At 44.2% G+C, this 17,839-nt stretch overlaps 1 protein-coding gene across 2 annotated transcripts in view; it reads right to left on the reverse strand.

The window, feature by feature from the left end:
* Window positions 1-17,839, reverse strand: part of ARL2BP (ARF like GTPase 2 binding protein) — a 171,222-nt gene that overhangs the window by 111,409 nt on the left and 41,974 nt on the right. For both annotated transcript variants that reach the window (XR_011199894.1, XM_069217215.1), the window contains exon 3: window positions 971-1,032. Coding sequence is in view for 1 of the 2 variants with exons in the window: in XM_069217215.1 (XP_069073316.1) it covers window positions 971-1,032 (62 nt within the window). In the remaining variant the exon portion in view is untranslated. The remainder of the gene's footprint in view (window positions 1-970; window positions 1,033-17,839) is intronic.

Here is a 17,839-nt window from a genome sequence, read left to right on the forward strand (position 1 = left end):
CTGAGGAGTCGTTCACATGTCTCCTCAGGTTGTCAGCAAGCTGTTTGTTTGCCAGGGCCTTTGTGAGGCAGCTGGGCTAGCTAAAGATTGTGAAGTTGTTGGGGGGAGGGTGCAGGGGGTAGGGAAATTTTCTAAATGTTGCTTACCTTTTATAGTGGTATTAAGTTCAACCTGTGCATCAGGTAGAGTTTAATGCCACAATTAATTTGATACCTTACATGATCTAGTTAGGTAGTCCCACTCAGGAGTTAGTCAGGTTGGAATGCTAACCGGGTGCCCTATGTTAGCCAATGGGGCTACTAACTTTCTTCACAGCAAAAAGACAATTTGGAAGTGTTGCTGTTAAGACATATTAACTAAATACAGCTCTCTGCCATAATGTCCTATAGGCCTTCCTTAGGGGAGACATGCTTTGTGATTCGAGTGAATGGCATAGTCAAAGTGGCTGTGAAAACACTGTTCTTCCAGTCTGCAGTGGCAGACAGTGGGGAGTTATGTACTTTGTCACACACAGGGTGGCACAAAGAGTGCTGCAGCCCTGAGTGGACACTCTCCCTTACCTGCCCTAGGTAACATGTACAAGGGGATTATAAGTAAGTCCGTCCTTGCCAACTGGGCATAGCCAAATCGACCAGCAAGTTGTATAGGGTCAGAACACAGGCACTGAGGTCTGGTTTGCAGGCCTCAGTGCACTCTCAGAGTCAACAAACCAGCAGCATCAGTCCAAAAAGTGGGGGTGAACTTGCAAAAAGAGGTATATCCTTACACACTTGCTCAAATAAAATTATCTGATGATGTACTTAATGTTTCTAAGTACAAATATCATTAGCCATTTAAAATTGTTATACATAGCTTCACCTCCAAAAGCAGTCTGCAAGAATCCAAAAGCAGTCAGCAAGAAGCCACTCAGGGCATTAGAACTTTGACTCAACACCACATTTCACAATCTATGTAATTTTCACAACCTTACCCATTATAATATCTTCTAAATATCCAACAGCAGTGTCAAACTCGGCATCAGAAGGGGAAGAACTGAAAAAAAGATTGAGGCTGTTGAAACACCTTTTTCAACAAATATGATGCAAATAAAAAGAAATGCAAAATCCAATACAAACTCTTTTTTGAGAAAATGTTTGAATCTGCTTCAAGACTACAAAGGACTTCAAAATACGTTTTTTCCTTTTTCTAGATGACTGAACGTTCCGAGAATATTTGGCTTTATAATTTAACAAAAGCAAATTGTATAACCATGGAAGACCTATATTAACTCACGTTGCTCTGCGGACTTATACATTTTCTAACATGCAAGATATGAACACTCAGCCTGGCTTTCAAGGTGTGACTAGCAAATTAAATTATCTATATAAAAGGAAAGCAAATATATCTGAACACACAACTAGATATCATATTAGCAAATAAAATCCCCAAAAAGGGTACGATTTTCAACTCAGAAGAATTAACCTCCTACTTGAATATGAAATGATCGTTCAGAGGGGAAGCACCAAAGGTGGGGCTGTAAACTAGATGGGTACTGATCTATTTTGTTTTTCTGCTTTGTGCATTTTCTGCTTGTGAACTGGAGAATGGACTCCAAAAGCATAACTTTCCTGTCTAACCATTACAATGCACCTTTTGTAGATCAGATACAGGATTCGTTTTTTCCAAGGATTCTTCATGCAGTAGAGATGAGTTGGTACTGGAATTCTGTAAGACTCATTAGTAGGCTCATCAAGCGACTGCACCAGATCAGAATCGGAGAAGACACACTCAGATGGACTGCATATTTCCTCACGAGATGCACGCAGAGAACATATCTCCCTCCCTCCACTTCACAACCCAAGAGCCCCATCTGCGGCGTTCCCCCAGGACTCATCCGTCAGCCCCACACTCAACATTTACATGAGGCCCTACGCGACGACACCCAGCTCATCCTCTCGCTCTTAGCAGACTCCACGACAACGAAGACCAACTTCCACAACTGCATAAAGGACGTCGCAGCCTGGATGAAGGACAAATCTCTAAAGCTCAACATGGACAAGACCAAAGCGCTGATCTTTGGCAACCATACCTCCCTTTGAAACGACATCTGGTGGCCCTCCAAACTCGGACCCACCCCAACACCAAAAGACCACGTTCACAACCTCAGCATCATCCTGGACAGCAAACTCACTATGAAGCGACAGATGAACAGTCTCCTAAGCCTGCATCCACACACTCCACATGCTCCAAAGAATCTTCAAATGGCTCCCCACAGCACCAGAAAAACAGTCACACAAGCCCTAATCATCTGCTGTCTGGACTACTGCAGCGCACTGTAAGCAGGAACCACCATCAAACTCAAGAGAAGGCTCCAGACAATACAAAATTCAGACTGATCCTCAACCTGCCCAAAGGACCTACAACACCCAGCACCTGAAGAACCTCCACTGGCTCTCCATCAAGAAAAGATGCCAATTCAAACAATTGCCACAAGCCTACAAATCCTTCAACAACCAAGGACGAGCATACATCAACCACTACCTGAACTTCCACCTGCCATCCAGAAACCTTTGCCTGCCTCCCTCACCCTGGCACTGACCCCATACATCTGCCATAGCCACTGCAGAAGACGCTGCTCCTCCCACCTCACCGCCCAGTCCTGGAACGCCCTGCAAGTCCACCTCCGAACATCACCCTCGCTGATGAACTTCAGGAAGAAACTCAAGACCTGGCTCTTTGACTAAGCCCAGTGCCGGGATACCCTCATGATACGCCGCGCTCCACAAGTAATGATTTGATTTGATGTTAAGACTGGTTATAACATGGACTGGAGGAATTTAGTCAAAGGTGCATCTACCTCTGGTGCTTTGGCCCTAAAATTATGAACTTGCCCAGGATGCTCCCATAATGTAGTGCTTCTTGTGTAGTGGCAGCCAACTGGGGCACCTTGGATCTGGCCGGAAAAAGTAATGTGGTATTACAAATCTTCCCACTTGGTGCTGTCCCTATGATGTGCATTTGCAACTATGTTTGCATGCTGAATCCATTCTAAGGTGCCACAAGAGCTCCCCAATAAGGGGGAGAAGGGAGGGTAGGGGTTATCAACCCTCTGACCAACATGACATTTCCACTTGTTCATTGTGACCAAAACTGAAGCCTGGTTAATTAAATGCAAAATCTTCAAAAACCTTTAGTCTAATTTCCCCGTTGCAAGATTAAAACCAAGAGGGACATGTTAAGATCCTATGTGTTTCAGCCAATACAAGTAGTACAAGAGGGCTCTCAGCCTCTCATCAGGACCAAAGTTCCACTGCCATATCTACTGTCTTCCTTTAGTTGGAACAGTGTAGCAAAAAATTATATGTAGGATATAATGCAGCTGTGTATTCTTGTAATAAGTGAGTGCACAGTTAAGACTCACGAAGATCTAGGTGGTGACCAAGGAAGGTAAATGCAGGCCTGGTTAGCTAAATCCTTCTCTACCCCTGTCTAGCAGCACTCTTGATAGTGAACACTTAATCGCCAGTGCTCTGTTACCTTTTTTTTCTAAACAAACTGCATTAGTTTTAGTAAGAGTGAAGCAACATAATAAAAGTAAACATTGCATCCCGATCTAGCCCCCGTCCACCCAACCACCCCCAGTTTTGGCAAATTACACAGGTAAAACACCATTACCAGGTTTGGTCTACGTTCTGTAACCTTTATGCAAACATGTATAATTATCAAGGAGATACCTCCGTCATTCAGCTTGCCAAGCTCAAAGAAGAAATGCTCTACCATATCTCAAATAAATCAGTTAACAGTGGTAAAGCAGTATGCACGTGGCACAGAAAATCGTGCACTCAGCACTGTAGCAGCAGCATAGTTGCCCTTAAAGAAATTCAAGAGGCAATTCAACTCACTGAATTTCCTTGTATATCCTGCCGTCTAGGACAGTCTATAAAGCCCTGGCGTCAATTCTGATAACAGCAAATAGATTTCTTAAAGAACCAACCATCTGTAATCCTCTAGCAGAACTCTTTTTGCTTCTCAACTGAAAACATCCAGAAGAATGAGAGTACTGTAGTAAGGGCAGATCTCTAATGGAGCATTTAATCTTCCACCCCATGCAACATTAAACCAAAACTGAAAAGATAGGCAGTCAGTCAAACTAACATATATTTCAGAGTGCCAGGTTCCAAATTACAGTGTCAACAATCTGATTTATCACAAATATGTGCATATAATTTGACAGGAGACCAATAGCAATTGTAACCAACTCGAAATATTGCCGAGCCAACTTTTCTTCATAAGCAGGGGTGTATGATTGGTTTTACGAATAGGATTCCAAAATTCACATAGTTGTGTAAGGATGGAAGGAGTACTGAGTACTATTTTATATATACATTTAGAAGCATTATGACCAGAGAATGTAAGAATATTAAAGAAAAACTACATATCTGAACATAAAGGTTGAGGAATAGAGCACTTATAGGCATTAAGGATTGTGCTGCATAATACCATATATTGACAGTAAGCAGATGAAAGTATATGATATTTGGATTGTAGATCAGAGAAGGACAAAAGCATACTGCTGTGACAAATATCAGAAATGTAAAATATCCCAGCATCAATCCATGTAGTCCAAGAGATAGGTGTATATAGTTTGATCTTAGAATTACACCATAATTATACTTTTTAGAATAGACAATCCTAATATGAAATAATAGATCAACATTAGTTAGAGCAAGTTTTGTTACATTTAAGATTGAACAGTGAAACCCTAATTTATGAAGGTCTATTTTAAGGACTGCAGGCTGAGGAAAAGGAGCACCAATATTACGCTCAACCAAAACCCAATCTGGCATAGTATCAATGTCTACGCTTGTAAACCAATGAACACTTTGTGCAGTAAAAAAAAAAGATATTTCTGAAAATGAGGAAGACCAAAACAACCCTCCAGTTTTGAGAGTTGTAAAATTGTATATAAAATGCTTGTGGGTTTGTTGTTCCAGATGAATTTATTGAGAATTGTATTGAGGTCCTTATAGAAAACTGTGGGAAATGACACAGGTATCATCAATAGTATGTATAATATTTGTGGTGTAATTATCATCTTAATACCTTCCAATTCCCCCTCCAGGATAGTTTTAGTGATGACCATTTGTTTAATTTCTCAGTATTACAAGATATATTACTTTTTTTCAATTGCAGTGCCCTTAACTTAGACTGATGACTTCCAAATAAAATTAGTACCACTAAGCATATCTGTTGTACAATACACATTTAGTGCAAAACATTCAGTTTTATTAATATTCAAGGTATATCCTGAGATTGAAGCATAAACCCCAATAATTTGCAGTATGCTGGGTATTGTATTGATTGCGTCACCTTTAGAAAGCAGTAAAACATATGCATAAGCACAGGTTTTTAGGGTTATGTTATTAAAAGTAATCCTTCTATTGCCTCGAAGGAGAAGCAATAAAGGTTCCATGGGCAGTAAAAATAGTAGGGAAGAGAGGGGGCATCCTTGTCTTGTACCTCTCCATAAGGCAAAAGATGCGGAGGTAATACCATTAACATATATAGCTGCCTCGGGTGAAGAAATCAATGCCTTAACCATTGAAAGAAATTTTGTGCCAAAACCAAATGCTTCCATAGTTTTGAACAAAAATTTCTAATTAACTTTATCAAATGCTTTTTCAGCATCTGGAGCTAGAAGACAGATAGGACACTTTATTATAGGTATGGAAGCATAAGTATGACAGACAAATCTAGTAATGTATACTGACAATCTTTCTTCCATAAACCAGTGTGGTCTGGTGGATAGTATGATTTAAAACCTGAGATAGTCTAAGATAAATTATTTTGACATATATTTTACAGTCTTGATTAATGAGTGAGATGGGATGAAGGTTTGAAAGCAATGCATGGCCTTTGTCTGGTTTGGGAAGCAAAACGATAGTGGCATCTTTAAACATTCCCTTAACAAAAGCAGGAAAAGCAAAATCCTGGATTAAGGATAAGAGAACCGGGCTATTTAAGTACAGAAAACTTTGTCAAATTCTGCAGGAATTCCAATATGTCAAAGTGCACATTTAGACTTTGAGGACACAACTGCAGAGTATACCTGTTCTATAGTTAAGGGAATAGTTCTATCTGTGTGGGATAATGTTGGTAGATTACTATGAGAAAGGAATCAATGAACTGTAGTGCTAGGAACATCGTGGGGTTTAATGTAGAGGTTTGAGTAAAATCTTTGGAATTCTTGGGCTATTTCTGTAATAGATAACAGTATGTGCCCATTTGAGGTATGAATGGCAGGGATCTGTATTTTATCTCTTTTAATACGTAAACAGTTAGCAAAAATGTGACATGCTTTATTAGCATTAAACCGGAAATTAACTTTGTTTGCAAATATGAAGATTCGCTCTTTTACTAAACAGTGTATATGTATCCACAGCAAAGGGTTTGTAATTTTAGCTTAAACTGTACTTCTGTGGAAGATATTTAATTTTGTTCAGCTACAAAAATGCGTGTCTCTAATGTTGATAATCTGGTATTAAATAACTTAAATAAAAGCATACCTATGAGTAATTTTTTTATGTATCTTCAGTTTTGTTGTTTTGAAAATAATCAGTTATAGCAGCTCTAGCTTGAGTTGATTTTGGTCAGAAAGTAGAGTTCCACCTGTATGTATTTTGAGGACTGTACAAAAAGGAGAGTAAAGCATGATCTGATCTGATATGGTGATGGGTTCTATTTCAGAGTTTGAAATCATATGTGTTAAATGTCTAGAAGATAATAAATAGTCTTTATGTGAATACGTGGAATGAGCATTGGAGAAGAACGTAAAATCCTTAACAGTTGTGTGTGTGAATCGCCAATGATCTAGCAATTTAATGTTTGAAAGAAAGGTTTTGAACAATGTATACGTTTTTGTGGGATGAAAATTAACTGTGAAAGTTCTATCCAACAGTGGGTCAGCAATCATAATAGTCACCTCCCACAATAGGAGTTACAGGGCCTATAGAAAATATTTTGGACGTAATTGAGTGCCTAAATTGGGTGGTCATCTTGAGTGGGAGCACAAATATTAACCAACTGGAGAGAATACGTATCAATTTAGATATGAACGTGAATGTAACACCCCTCTGAATCAGACTTACAGGTCAAAATGGTTAATTGTAGTTTGCGAGAAATAAGAATAGCTACTCCATTTTTGCGACCTGATGATAGTGAAGAAACTATAAATTCCTTCCCATGATTTGGCCATAGATGCTAAGATGATATCATCAATATGGATTTCTTGTATAAAACAGATGTCAGTTTTACATTTGTATAAATAATCTGGAATTTTCCTTTGTTTTAATGGATGTAGTAGACCCTTAACATAGAGTGAAGCAATTTTAACTTACAACTATTTGTCATAATAAGTTAAAGTTGACAGAAAAAATATAGCAGAAAGTGTGATATACAGATAGGATGTAAAACATCTAGAAAATAATAGAGCTAGAAAGTAGCCACAGAAAAGGACAAACAAACATTTATAACTTTGAGAAGACAAACACATGAAATGAAATATTGAAACTATGATAGTACGATCCAGGAATCCGGTGGAGAACATATTGCCTGCTAATAGGAGAAAAGAACAATATTAGTTATGCACCGTCAACCATCAAGTATTATTTATAGGAGACTGAGATTCCATTGCCACTGGAGCATGAAGATCAAGATATGTAATTAAATCAGAAGGTGAGGTGAAGGACTTGGAGATGCCAGTTTTCCAGATTCACACTACTGCAGGGCAAATAAACCATACTTATATCCAGCTTCTCTCAGGCTGAGGCGTAGGTCGGAGAACTGCTTGTGCATGCTAGAGTCTCTCTTACAAAGTCTTGATGGATATATAAGTTATGCCCTTCAACCAAAAGTGTTGGAATTTCGCAAACAGCTTTCCAAATAAGTATCAGATGATTATGTCATAAAACTTAAAATTATTTGTCTTAGTTTGGACTGACTTGGTTTATGATATGAGGGAGCTCGATGAGCCTGGTCAATTTAAAAATTTTCAGAGAATCTTATTTTCAGTAGTGAAGGTTTGAGATTTTCCCAAAAAGATCTTTAATGTTGTCCCTCAATATTCCCTGGTAAATTGAAAATGTGCAAATTATACTGGTGAGTTCTGCTTTCAAGGTTTCAGAGCTGTTTCTTTACAGGCGCTATAGGATTCACTTGATGATTCACTTGGTCAACTGCAGTGTTATTATCTCTAATTTTAATGGTGTTGTCAGAAATCTTCATTGTGGATGCTGCTATATCTCTCTGTTGGTGTTTTATATCACAGCATATGGTGTCTGTATTATTATGCATGGCTGGTGTTTCTGCCAGTATTTTTGTCATTGATTCAGCATGTGAATATACTATTGTGGCTCTGGCAGGAGGTGGGGAAGATGCTTGCTTGTGTTTATTAGGAGAATTGTGTGTGCTTTTTGTATCCATTTCATATAATTATAAAGAAAAATCACTCTGAAGTTATCATATTTGAATGATATATGAAGGTGTTGTAGCAAACTCCCCCGCTTCAGGGAAGATAAACTGAGAAAATAGATACAACTCAAACTAAAAATACAATGCACACACAGCAAAGTGTAGAAGGTGCCAGATTTCAACAGGAACAGACCTCACCTTTGATGAAGAGCAGAAGACGAGAACATTACCTTTAAGAAGCAGCAACAAGATGGATAAGACCGTCCTCTTTCAGTTAGCCTCCCTCGGGCAATCTTCAGAATGCAGGCTCCTGAATGGAACTCTGAAGGGGCAGTAAAGAGGACACCGAGGTTTCGCAGATGTCAAGAAATTCATCAGGTGTGCACCAGGGGTAATAATACTGCTTCGATTGCGCACGCTCCTGCAGTCCATGCCCTCATTGTTTAGAATTGCTGCAAATAACATGTACTACTTTTATCCAGTTTATTGTTTCTCAATTTACACATCTGAAAGATGGAAGGACCAGATGGCCTTGGATAGGATCTGAACTTGTGTCCTGAGGATGACAGCAGTTGTCTATGGAGAATGCTTGATTCACTGAGCCACCTAGTTGGGAACAAAGAAAATTTGAGACACTTTCACTTTTACCCTCCTGATATTGTCTCCAAGACAATACACAAAAGGGAAAATTTGAATATTTTTCTACTAACAAAGTATTGTTGGATGCTGTCCAAGGATCAGATGAGGAGAACAAAAAATAAACCTTCAGTACCGATGGCAAAAATCACGGTCAAGTGTGGAAAAGTGAAAAAGCATCACACCTTGTGATATTTCTGACATACTGGGGAATGATGAAGCTCTGAGACGGTCGAGAAAGAGGTGCCAGCTCCTGAAGCCTTTGATCATCAGCCACAGGTGGATGGTAAAAGAGAAAGGAAATTACCTCAGACAGGAGACTAGACCTTTCGTACTTAAATGCTGCAGCCTAATCTTCTTTTCTTAAAACCTATACCACAGGGGTTTCAACGTGCAAGGTATCAAACTATAATATGAAGCTCCTTCTCTCTTCTTTCTAGTTACTGTACAAGTTGATGTAAAGAAGTGCTTTTCAGCATTTATCCTTTCTGCCTGCTAAATAAACCCTAGACTGCCACATGGCAGATGGGGATACTGGCCACTAGGCTAACATGAAGCCACTTAATGCAAAAAATATTAAAAAGCTGCTAAAGAGCTGCTAAACAAGCAGCATATTATCTGTTTTCACATCCTATTGCAATAAAGTGGTGCAAAGCAAATAAGGAGAAGGAGGAAAAAAATGAAATGAGAACCATCTGACAATAAAGCATGCCTTACAAATGTTTTCTAAAGACAAAGAGCAAGAAAGGTATAACTTGCTAGGCTCTCAATATCACCCAAACTAGGGAGAATTGTATTTTTGAGGGTATGGGGAGTACGAGTAAAAATCGATGATATGTCAAGAGAGCAACTTCTGTAGGAAGTTCATGTTCACATGCGCACATTGAGAACTATACGTTGGTTAAACTGGGATCTAACCTTTTAGGCAGATCATAAAACCTGCTAAAGTAGCACAGATAAGTTGATGTAGTTAATCCAATGGTTCCTGTTAAGCTTTAACTCCTCACTAAGGACCGTCAAACTTTTTAGCTGTAGTTACAAAGAAACCTTTCAATGCTAGAAGTACGTTCAGTAAAGTAGCCATCTTGGTTTTCAGATGATCAATCACAGAAGAAACTGCATTACCTTATAAGAAGCCAGCACTTTCGATGTCAGCCCAGCACACCAACGTCCAGGCGAGTCCTGGACATATGCCTTTTACGTTTTGTTTCCTGAACACCCTTATTCCCATTACTGTTGGTAGTCTTGGCTAAACATCATTTTTATGTCCAAGTTCCTCGGACATGGCTATCCATGAGGTTGAAGCACTTTCACTGCAGGAAAGTCCTGGAGATCAATGCTCTGTTGTTAGCATCCATCGCTGATGCAGACCTCATTCTTCAGGGAAAAAAGTTTTCATCATAAATGAAGGAAGAAAAACATTCAGCAAATCAAAACCTCGTTTCACCAGACATCACACTTCGGCAAAAACTAGGCAGGCCAAATGCCCTGTGTTTAGAATGTTTGCTCTACAGAAACAAAAATGAACTGATCTGTCACTGCACTCTGGGATTTTCGGTCAGCCTGATACTTTAGGTTCCTTGCAATAAGGCTGCAGTCTATCTAGCCATACGTCCTAAATTCTACTTTTAAAAGGGAGAATTGAAACGGTTTTGGGAACCAAGTGTACAAGATGTTCTCTTCATTTCTATTTAGAGTAGAAAGCAAAACAGAAAGTCTGGAAATCTTATCAGTAGATAGGCAACATTCAAATAATGTATTGCTATGGAGGTCCCCCCTTTGAACGGAAGTAATCAGTATTTATTATTAAATATTCCATAGTGGGTACGGATATGTTAAAAAGTAAGGGTCAACCGAGGCTCTGCTGCCCCACCCGGGAACAAATAGAGAGCTTCCCGACCCACCTGGCCCGAACACGAGTGGGTTTCCGCCGCGGCTGCCGGAGACTAAGATGGCGGTCAGAGGATGAGGCCGGGGCGCGGACTGCCGGGAGCGGAGGCGCAGCAGTAGCTCGGACGCGCCTGCGCCCCCTGCAGCGCACTTCGGTGCAGCAAAGCGGCGCGCCTCACTGTCAGAGGCAGGCCGCGACTGAAATCAGCCGGAGGAAAGCCGAGACCTGCGGCCTCATCGCCCCTCTCCCCCCCCCCCCGAGCAGAGAAGACAGGGGAGAGGAGGAGGGACCTCTCCGGTCCGTGGCCCGGACGCAGGCTGAACAGCGGTCCGGAGCTGCCCGAGCCCTGGTTCCGGGCTATAAATAAGCGCCTCACCGCAGGGGCGCCTGAGGCGCTGCTGGGACCAGCGCGCGCCCATTAGCCTACCGAGACATAGAAGGAGTCGTGCTGCCGCTGGAGACTAAATCAATGGGCAACACTGAATAGAGGTGAGCCGTGGGCTGGGGCGGCCACCCAGGAGTTGAGGCACAGAATCAGCGCCGCTGGATGGGAGGGGAGCATCCTTGTGATCTTCTCCTCTCCCCGCTCTCATTGGGGTGAGAGCCCGGCCTTGGAGGACGGCGCGCTGCTGAACTGCAGGGACTGGATTTCTTCTTCCCGCCCCCCTCCGGTTTTCTCCCCCCCTGCCCGAGTGTGTGACTGGGACCTGAGGTCACCCGGGGGGGTGATTCGGAGCACCGGCGGAGACGGGGGCGATTCCTGGAGCGAGCCAACCACCGGAGGGGGGACGAACTGGCTATTAGGGGACTGCGATTTTTCTGAGCCCTCGAAGCTGTTTGATTGATCCGTGGTGTATGGAACGGCGCAGTGGAACTGGAACTGGACCCCAAAGGAATCACTCCTGCCGCTGAACTAATGTGCGACGGCCTCACCGGGCTGCGCTACTGACCCGGCCGCTGAAGCTCTTGTGGGGCTGGAGCTGTGGCCAGAAGCCATGGGCAAGGATAAGTCATTGCGGCAAACGACGGCACAAACACGCATAGACCAATTCACCACGGGTGCAACTGGGTCCCGGACAGAAGACCATACCCCAAGTGGAGGTGGCGAACCACAGACGACATCCGGTGATCTAACGACAATCCTTCAGGCAATCCAGGCTTCCCAGGCGGCAGTTGAATCCAAGATAGGAGAAGTTAGGGTGGACGTGGCCCTGGTCCAGCAAGATCTCCGCAACGCCACGGCCCGAATTACAGAAGCCGAATCCAGAATTTCCACAGTGGAAGACGTTGTGACCGCTCTCAAGGCCCAAGTCTCAGCGCTGACTACTTGTACGTCGGAGCTACATCGGAGAGCCGAAGACGCTGAGAACAGGTCTAGACGTAACAACCTTCGTATGGTGGGCCTCCCTGAAGCCACCACAGAGTCATCCCTGGCCACATATTTGGAGGACTGGTTCCGCTCCTGGATGCTGGCAGACCGCCTCACGCCATGGTTTGCGATCGAGCGAGCCCACCGGTCCCTGCGGTCAAGACCCCGGCCAGGCTCCCCACCCAGGCCAGTAATACTTTGTCTCTTTAATTTTAAAGACAGAGACCCAGAGGGGACCTTCTCTGTAATGAAGCGAAGGTGCTCCTTTTCCTTGACTACACGTATGAAGTACAACAACAGCGTTGCTCATTCACCGAGGTGAAACAGAAGCTGAGAACAATGGACATTCCGTACCGCCTCCTGTTTCCAGCAAGACTCCGTGTGGTCTACAATAATAAGACCTACTTCTTTGAACAACCAGCCGCGGCATGGACCTGGCTGACAGAGGCGGTCCCGCTGGGCACACACAGGCATGGGTCAAGACCACTGCCCAAGGTACTGTCAAATCACCAGAGGGGGCAACAACCTGACCGACGCCAGCGTACGCGCTCACGGCGGCGCAGGGTGCGACGCGAATCCTGCTCAGAATCCCCTTTGGAGATCTGCCAGGTGGAGCCGCGGAGCCCACGACCACTGGAGAACTCTGAAGACACTCGGGGAGCCAAGACCTGCAGAATGTGACATAGTCCCAGCTGGGGCCCCTGGAAGACACGGACCTATCCCACAGCTCGGTACAGTGATCGCACAAATGAGAAACATTTCTTGAAAAGAAACAGACTGTCGGGAGGATGAACACTATGCCAACTCTAGCTACTTACCGTTTACTGTGTATCTATACTTGATCCGACACCATGGAGGGGTCCACTACCACTACCACTGCCCTATCAGTTGACGGTCCACCTCACCAGTTCTAAAAGTGAGGTGCCATATATGGGCGACAGACGCTTCTGGGGGGAAGTATGGGGAGGGGTGGATGTTGGGGGGCGATCGAGTTCAGGCCTGGTTTCAAAGGCCAATGTTATGTTTTTTTATGCTAGTGCAATGTTTATGCTTATTAGTTAGTACACAGAGCAGGAGACGCAGGGACACAGTCGACACAATGGGGGCACCACAGCGGCCCATGGCTCGCAATCCAAAATAGACCTGTTGCTACTCCCAAGTACGGACTGCACCGCCCTCTAACACATTGAAATATTTGCTAGAGGAATCTCTGACCACGCCCGCTCCGGTTCATTATGGGCCCGCTCGGTCCCGTCCTATGTGGCGGCTAAATGCGTGGTACCTCAAAGATAAAAGCTACACTGAGCAGCTGCAACAGGCACAAAGAGAATACTGTCAATTGAATGAAGGGTCAGTGACCTCCCCGGGCGTTCTATGGACGGCAGGCAAGGCGGTGTTGCGAGGCACGGCTAAAAACCCGATACGGGACCAGGAACGCGCCAAAACCCAACATATTGCACAGTTAGAGCTCTGGGTAATATGTCTGGAAAACGAGAATGCAACAAACCCAAGCGAGGGGGTGAAGCGACAACTCCTCCTAATCCAGAAAGAAATCCGAGATCAATCCCTGGAGGCTGCTAAACACCTGCAGATGGCCAACACAGCAAAAATCTACGGGTGTGGGGACAAAACCAGGAAAATGTTGTATTGGCTGGTGTCCTACCATCAGGCCTCCAGGATTGCCCCCGAAATTTATGATGGGGAAGGGAGCCTTGTTGTGAGACACCCCGAAATAGCGAAAGCCTTTGCCAGATACTACCGTGCACTGTACCAGGCGTCTGCACGGGTCAGGCCCATCGATTATTGGACGAGGTTCCCCTCCCGCAGTTACCCGCAGTGGAGGTGCAGATCTTAGAAGAACCTATTAGCGCAGAGGGAATTGGGGTAGCCATCTCTGCACTAAGTACGGGGAAGACACCGGGTCCCGACGGGTTCCCCTCAGAGTATTACAAAGCATTTAGAGAAGACCTAACTCCACACTTGATGCGCCTCTTTGCAGAAGTGGAGAGGGACGGATCCTTCCCCCGAGAGTTAGACACCGCCACGATTGTAGTGCTCCCAAAAACCCAACCCCCCTCGTTACACTGTGCAGATTATAAGTCGATATCACTGATCAATACCGAAGTTAAAATTTTCACCTCCATCCTTGCCGCTCGCCTCAAGAGGGTTCTGCCGCAATTAATCCACCCAAGTCAATGTGGGTTTATGGCAACCCGCAGTACACAACACTGTATCTGTCGGCTACATGTGGCTCTGGCGGAGCGACGCCAATTGCCCCGAGATCTTGCCCTTTTACTTATTGACTTCGAAAAGGCCTTTGACGCGGTTGACTGGGGTTCCTCTTTTTGGTGCTCCGACGCGTGGGCCTGGGAATAAAATTCAGCCGTCTGGTCCAGGCGTACAGGTCAATGGGGTCTTATCCTCTACTTTTGAGGTTCACAGGGGCACGCAAAAGGGATGCCCCTTATCCCCCCTTCTATTCACCCTGGCCATTGAGCCTCTGGCTCAGATGATCAGGACAGACCCAGTATATCGTGGTTGGAAATGGGGCCCCTCCCGAGAAGACAGGATAGCGCTATACGCCGATGACGTCCTGTTATACATGGAAGAACCCAGAATAACGGGCCCGAGAAGTCTCTGCCTCTTACGGCACTATGAACAAGCATCGGGACTCAGGATGAACTCTGCCAAATCAATTCTGATCCCACTGGCTGGTTCACGGGACTGCTTTGATTGGCAAGACACAATACCCCTACGTAGTCTCAGCTTTAAATACCTGGGCATCCCTCCTACCTGAAATGACGTGGGCCAAAAACCTATCTCCGTTGCTAGCACGTGTCAAAACGGACCTGCAGAGATGGCAAACCCTGCCGCTAAATGTGATGGGCCGATGTGGCCCTATATAAGATGATGATCCTGCCAAGGCTCCTATACACATTTCAGAACTTTCCCCTACCAATCCCGCACTCCTGGTTCAGAACTCTTGAAAGCGCTACGGACGGTTCCTCTGGAGGGGTGCCAGGCACAGAGTAGCGACACAACACTGCCGAAGAGGGGTATATGACGGGGGCCTGGGTGCCTCGGACCCCTATCTGTATTATTTAGCCACCCAATTGATTGTGATCCACGATTGGTTCACCGGGGGATGGGATGACCCGGCTTACCGGATAGAATTGGAGATCCTGGGCTTCCCACGTATTCTTGATATGCTATATGGAACACCACTTCCCCAAGACATGGAAGAAATAACTAGGGTGGCTTTCTTGGCGTGGCGCGCCGCATTACGGTATACCCGCTGGAACGCCATTGTCACCCTTCAGACCCCATTGTGGAAGGGGAGATGGTTAAGCGCACCTGCAGCGCTGGAAGGATTCGCAGAATGGGACTTGCTAGGCATTTCCTTGGTGGGAGACTTGTGGAGAGGGGAGGCTATGAAATCATTTCAAGATCTGCAGGTAGACTTTCAGCTAACCCAGACACAATTCTTCAAATACCTCCAGCCGAGACATGCCCTAAGGGTCCACTTGCCCACCGCCGGCCCCATGCCAGAATTTAATCCACTTGAGGCCAAACTGCTTATGGGGAATCTGGAGGGGAAAGGTATCTCTCAAATCTATAAAATGCTAATTAACAACGCTCCCGGTGATTTAAGCTCAATTACAACCAGATGGGAGTCATGGGTTGGGGCCCTGGAGGAGGCGGAGTGGAGGGAGGCCTTGATGGCACCCAAGGTGTGTAGTGCAATTCTATTATTTATACGGAGCGTATCTGACACCGTCCAGACTGCACAGGGCGGGACTCCGCCCCTCTGCCAGATGCCCACAATGCTCGAGTAAGCCTGCAAATTTCTTCCACATGGTCTGGACCTGCCAAGTGATACAGACGTATTGGGACAAAGTGATCCAGGAACTGGGAGGGGCCCTGGGACAAGAGGTGCAGAAATCCGCGGTTAGTCCTGCTGTGGGTTATGGAGGAGATGGGAGGAACACGCGCAAAACGCGCCCTGGCTGCCACAGCCATGCTGGTCGCCAAAAGAGACATTGCTGCTGCCTGGAACTCCCCCAAAGGCCCGTCACTCCGAAAATGGAAAAGGGGTGTGGATTGGTGTGCAAACCAAGAACAAAAGGTATATGAATCCAGGGGTTGCCCACGGAAATTTGAGAAAATATGGGGACGATGGATGGACTTACTGTCATAGACCAAAGGGAGAGCACGGAAATGAATGCTGTAACAAGACCCGAACTGTTGTCTGCTTTATGGTCCGCAATGCTGTCAATTGTTAATATTGATGATGGGTTGAAGATGGAACTCCATATGTCATATGTGTCTTCTGCTCTGCACCTTTCCTTCCCTTTCCCCTTTCCCTTTAAAACAATAAAAATTGTACTTACAAGAATTTATCCAAGATTTGTGCTCACAAGATAACCACTGCAAAGAGCACTTCACTCTACACTGGATGCCCAGATGACCTTCAATCCTTACAAAAACAAGCATATTGGTGGACCCTTCTTTTCTATACAAATGCAAAAACTCTGAAACGTTTTTGATAAAAACAACAAACATCAAAGACTACCATGAAATTAAGAAAAAAGTGAAAACTTGGCATCTCTCTATATGATGCCACAACGACAACATCTAACTACCTCCAGAGTCAAGGAGGAATAGGCACTGTCTGCTTGCTCACCTTTTGCTCATTTGGCAGAATACACAGGACATTTACTAACTGCAATTAAACTGAATCTTACGTGATTTTGAAAAACTGTAAAATATCAATATCATAACATTAAAATAACCATAATATAAATGAAACGTACATATACATTCACTTACACACATCATGTAACAACAATTTCAAACATCTCGCAACATTAATATATAATTTGTAGTACATATTTTCATGTACAATTACTTGTGCTCATGACAGGAAAAGCTCGTGGCTCAAGTTGAGTTCTTTATAAAGGCCTTCAAAAGTGCACCACTCATGCATTGACTTAGAATCTGGGTTGTGGTCAAGACTTCCCTTAACAACAAAAACATTTTCTACAGCAAGGGCTCCTAATGGATCGGGATTTCTCTTTCCAGGTCAAGAGCACATTTATGCAACAATTTAAAATGATAGAAAAGGATCTGGTCAACTTCTTCATCACCAGCGCCTACTTAGGCCTTAATCTGAAGACACAATTACAAATATGGCCTCAAAATATGGCTCATCTATTCATGCGCCTATTTAGTCATCTCTGCGACAGACAGTCTACAAAAATAATGACTCTTCAAGGGCTAGTATGCCCTTTGTCTAGCACCAACAGGGGCTATGTAGTCACGAGTTTCTCCTATTGATAACTTTTCACAAAATCTTCGATTGAGCAGAGAGGAAACATAATATTGAGAACAATACTACATAGAGGTCAATCTTCGATTCCCCTGAAATAATTCAAATGAAACAATAGTCGGCCTCTTATTGTCCTTCTGGTGTCTCCGCTCCAAAAGCCTGTGAT

Source organism: Pleurodeles waltl, chromosome 12 (genome assembly GCF_031143425.1).
Source record: "Pleurodeles waltl isolate 20211129_DDA chromosome 12, aPleWal1.hap1.20221129, whole genome shotgun sequence".
NCBI classification, from domain to species: domain Eukaryota; kingdom Metazoa; phylum Chordata; class Amphibia; order Caudata; family Salamandridae; genus Pleurodeles; species Pleurodeles waltl.